Source organism: Nicotiana tomentosiformis, chromosome 9 (assembly GCF_000390325.3).
Source record: "Nicotiana tomentosiformis chromosome 9, ASM39032v3, whole genome shotgun sequence".
NCBI lineage: Eukaryota > Viridiplantae > Streptophyta > Magnoliopsida > Solanales > Solanaceae > Nicotiana > Nicotiana tomentosiformis.
In genome coordinates, this window is record NC_090820.1 from 59,644,701 (window position 1) to 59,649,647 (window position 4,947).

Consider the following 4,947-nt stretch of genomic DNA (forward strand, 5'->3'; position numbering starts at 1 on the left):
TTGGTTTGGACTGTTGGGCGGTTGTGTTAGTAGAGGGGCTGTTGCTAGGCATTATTAAAGTGTGAAGGGAAGTGGGCTTATCAATTGAGATGGGCTGACTAGTAAGAGTATTTGGAATTGGGCTGGTTAGGTTAATATCTGTAGGAATTACATATGGGTCCAGCTTCTCTAATGTGAGGAATTTGTTAGTGGTTGATGTAATGGGCCTTTTGTCCAGCCTCGAGTGCAATTGTCGCATGTGGGTTTGGGGCAGGCCATTAGGTTTAGGAAACTTACCTGTGTTGTTGTGTTGCATGTTGACGGCCGCCGTAGCTTCGCCCTTGGAAGATGGTAACAGTAGGTGTTATTGCCCAACAATATTATTTTTGTTCCGTGTAGTTAGTTTTTTGGGGAAGATTACAATCTTCCATTCTTCCTCCATCTTTGGATGGTCCGAATGTTGTTGCCTAGAGGTAGCTGACATGCTTGTAGAAGTTGTAGGGTGTTGAAGGTATTTGTGTAGTAACAATTCCAAGTCGCGTGGCAAAATATTTCATATTTGGTACAGAGTAGATTAAGTCCCTCATAGAGCACAATTTGTTTATGATTGCCAATATAAACATGGTTTTTAAGTAGTTTTTCTAGTGGGACTTCAATACAAATTCGTGCATACCGTCCCTTTATAGTTGCTGATGTACATGTATCTACTTTCAAAAGTTGTCCTAATTTAGAACCAAAGCACTGTAAGATTTCCAAATCATAAAACTCTGTTGGGAGTTCTGGTAGTCGAACCCACAGTGCAGAGTAAGTTAAATGTGTAGCTGAGGCGATGAACTTGGGTACCCATTTTCGAACGGATAAAAAGTGATTGAGGATGAACCACGGGCCACCATGTAAGGCTTTATGCATATTTTCTTCTTGTTGGAATTTGATGAGGAAGAAGTCAGAGCCCAAATCAATTAGGGGGGAGCTCTTCAGTAGACTTCCATAATGTTGTAATCTTGGATCTAAGCAGCTGGTGTCCGACTTTTTTCCCAAATACTTTCACAATGACAGAGTATTGCCATGAAGAGTAGAGTCTGGATTTGTCAGATGCAGTTAAAGGAATAAAGCTCTCTTCATTCCTGTCACAATTGATGATTTCATCAGATAAATCAATATCTGCATGTATAAATTGGGAAGCATTAGCAAAGGAGTCAGTCTGGGTGTTAGAGATTAGAGTGTGTAAAAAAGAGGCTTTGGTGTTCGAGGTTTCAGGGTCATCCATCTGCATTGTACCAATATCGGGTGGTTCAGGATCTGAAGAAGTAGAGAGGTTTTGTGGTTTGTTTGAATTCATAGTGAAGTTAGTACATTAAGACACAATCTAGGGAACTGGAACAGTTGGGTAAAGGCGTGAAGGAATTGAAAAGCTAAAGAACAAACTTTGTAGAGAGAGAAGCTCTCACATCTCTCTATTTAGATGTACTCTTTTGACAATCCAAGAACTATTACTATGTCACCAATGAGAACATTTTTGACTTCATCTGTTAAGATATCAAATACTCCGTCCATATCAATTATGTGAACATATTTGACTGGGCACGGAGTATAAGAAAAAAGAGAAGACTTTTGAACTTGTGATGTAAAATGAGGCACATATATTTTGTGTGGTTATAAATCATTGCATAAAGGTAAATGATTTTCAAATAAGGAAAGAGATCATTCTTTTTGGTACGGACTGAAAAGGAAATAGGTTCACATAAATTGAAACGGAGGTAGTATGCGGTATTGTCCATTTTATACATGACTTTTCTCATAATAATTTCAAAAATAATTTCTCATCTAAATTTAAATAAGTATTACTTCTATATTTTTACACTTAATTTGTTTTTTCTTTTTGTGTTCATTGTCTATCGTTATTACATCATTTGTACTTAGAATTGTTATATATTATAATATAACTTTTTTATTAGCTTGTCACTTGGCTTAATGTCTTCCTTATTATTTTTGTTTTGTATAATATAGATAAAAGAATTTACTTATGAAATTTAATTGATCAGAACTATTAAATAGTCTAAATATATCAATAATATTTTTCTAATTGTAATATCCGCCATGTTAGTGTTCAGTTTAGTAACATTTCCCTATGGCCACAAAAGATCAACTTACCTAAACTTAGCCACCCAACATCCCCTGTTTGGCTTTCCTATTTCAGAGGAAATCCATGCATTTTCTATGATAAAAGAAGATGAGACAAAGTGACTAATCTACCTCATTTCCCATGGTTCTTTCCCTTTTCATCGTTCCAACATCACCATTATCCTATTTGCAATTTATTGCTTTGTTTCTTGAGAATAAAACCATCAATAAGTAATATATTTTCTAACAGATGCATTAATCCTTTCGAACTCTCCATTCTAACTTGCTTTTCTTTAACTTCAACAAACAAATAGAGATAAAAAACACAAAACAAATAAAGAATGAAAGGGGGAAAGCTTGTTGCATTCGGATTATCGCTTATCCTTGTTGTTGGGGTAATAATTGTTGTTATCGTAGGCACTAATCGTGCCAACGACTCTTCATCCCATGATGACAACGACGATAAGGTACTCGCTACCACTTCCAAATCCATTGCTTCCGTTTGTTCCCAAACGGACTATAAGAAAGCATGTGTAAATAGCCTTAGCTCCATGGCCAACAACCAAAGTGCCACCCCAAAAGACTTTATCGAGAAAGCCATTGAGGTGGCCATTCAGGAAGTTAGAGCTGGAATGGAGAGGTCTGCCTCCATTGGCAAAGCAGAGGCACATGATTCCTTGCAAAAGATGGCCACTGAAGATTGCAAGGACCTATTGCATTTTGCCATCGATGAGCTTCAGGCATCCTTCTCCTCAGTGGGCGACAACGAACTCCATAAAATTACTGACAGGGAAACAGAGCTCAAAAACTGGCTCAGTGCTGTCATCTCTTATCAACAAACCTGCATGGATGGTTTCACTCAGCCAGAACTTAAAAATGCCATTTCTACCTCGCTCTTAAATGCTACACAGCTCACGGATAATGTTCTTGCCATTGTAGCTGCAATCAGTGAAATCCTTTCTGCATTTAATATCCCCATTGGGAACTCGTCTACTATATCAGCAACAACAACAACATCCCGACTATTGCTTGAAGCTAATAACGATGATGAGGAGGCGGTCCACAATACAGAGAATGGATTTCCTTCATGGTTTCCGAGTGGTGATAGGAAACTATTGGGTGCAAGAAATAGCAACTCTCAATCACCGCCAAACGCTGTGGTAGCTAAGGATGGCTCTGGACAATACAACACCATTGCAGCTGCTCTTGCTGCGTATCCTAAGAACCTTAAAGGTAGATACGTCATATATGTGAAGGCCGGAATTTATGATGAATACATAACCGTTGCAAAAGATCAAGTCAACATATTCATGTACGGAGATGGACCTCGAAAGACGATAGTCACAGGAAAAAAATGCAACCGTGATGGCGTCACTACTTACCAGAGTGCTTCCTTCAGTGAGTTGTTTATTTTATTTTCTCATCCCCTGTCTCTTTTCCCATAAAACATGAAAATGAATAAACATTTAAAGATTGCTAAAGAAGAATTAAAAAACATTCAGATAAAAGAATCCAGCTATGTGGATTTCTCGCAGGGAGAATAATTTTTTTCCCCCTTTGAAACTGACTCGAATTTAATAACATTAAATATTTTCAGGTGCCGTTGGAAATGGATTTATAGCCAAGTCTCTGGGATTTCAAAACACAGCAGGACCTGAGGGGCACCAGGCGGTAGCCCTTCGTGTCCAATCAGATATGTCTGCCTTCTACAACTGCAGAATGGATGGATATCAAGACACTTTGTATGCTCAAACACATCGACAATTTTATCGCAATTGTGTGGTGTCAGGCACAGTTGATTTCATCTTTGGTGACGCAGCAGCTATCCTCCAGAACTGCTTAATTATTGCAAGGAAGCCAATGGACAATCAACAAAATACAGTGACAGCTCAAGGAAGAAGTAATGTTCGGGAGACCACAGGTTTAATAATGCAGAACTGCCGCATTGTTCCCGAGCAATTACTGGAACCTGTGCGTTTCAACATTCCTACCTACTTGGGACGGCCATGGAAGATGTACTCAAGAAGTGTGATCATGGAATCAACTTTGGCAGATTTCATCCAACCTGCAGGTTGGATGCCCTGGTCTGGAAACTTTGCCCTTGACACATGTTACTATGCTGAGTATGGAAACCGAGGTCCAGGAGCCAATACCAACAATAGAGTCAAATGGAAGGGATTCAAAGTCATCACAGACAGAAACGAAGCCCTTCAGTTTACAACTGCTCCATTTATTCAAGGAAACCAATGGTTGGGATCCACTGGTTCCCCATACTACCTTGGGCTGAAAAACTAGGTGACAATGACATGGAGTAGAGCAGTAGAGAGAAGGAACCACATCACCAATAAAATCATAGAGAGCCAGCCAGCAAGGTTCTAATTTTATACTAGTATGTAAGTTTTCCTGCTTTTTGAAGTAAAGGCAGCTACGAGGGTGAGAGGATGGACCTAAACTGCCATCCCAACCTTTACCTGAACTTGATTAGTTCAAGAATCAACCTACTATACCTTGTCACAGTATCCATACACGTTAAACATTGTCCTTTTTTTTGGTTTCTTTGAATCGGGCATGCTATTAGTGTGGCAAAATGCGGTCAATTTTGTTGCCATACTACTCGTCACTCCTAAGAGGCCATCCATGGCCAGGAATGTTCCATCTCAAAATAGTAGCCCAAAGATAATATGGTACCATAAAAGATAAGCATGTATATTGATTTCAATACCATTTTCATAACCAAGGAGCTTTTCCTAAAGGTGTTATACCAAACAAAGTACGATTTCTGGCCATTTATGCAGCAACATAGAACTGATTGTTATTCCAATAATTTGGGATGTTGCAGAAAGACCT

General features: G+C 38.9%; 1 protein-coding gene across 1 annotated transcript; it reads left to right on the forward strand.

Annotated features, from left to right (window-relative positions):
• The first annotated feature begins 2,228 nt into the window (after window positions 1–2,228).
• LOC104114414 (probable pectinesterase/pectinesterase inhibitor 21) lies at window positions 2,229–4,609 on the forward strand. Its single transcript, XM_009624867.4, has 2 exons — window positions 2,229–3,498; window positions 3,698–4,609. Exons 1-2 carry the CDS (start codon window positions 2,442–2,444, stop codon window positions 4,393–4,395), a joined length of 1,755 nt encoding a protein of 584 aa, XP_009623162.1. The 5' UTR covers window positions 2,229–2,441; the 3' UTR covers window positions 4,396–4,609.
• Window positions 4,610–4,947: the final 338 nt, after the last annotated feature.

What these genes read in the sequence shown, in the direction of transcription:
- LOC104114414 (XM_009624867.4), top strand. Translation starts at nt 2,442, where the DNA reads ATGAAAGGGGGAAAGCTTGTTGCATTCGGATTATCGCTTATCCTTGTT. An exon ending in TTACCAGAGTGCTTCCTTCA is followed by an intron (nt 3,499 to 3,697) that starts GTGAGTTGTTTA and finishes AAATATTTTCAG; the next exon opens with GTGCCGTTGGAAATGGATTT.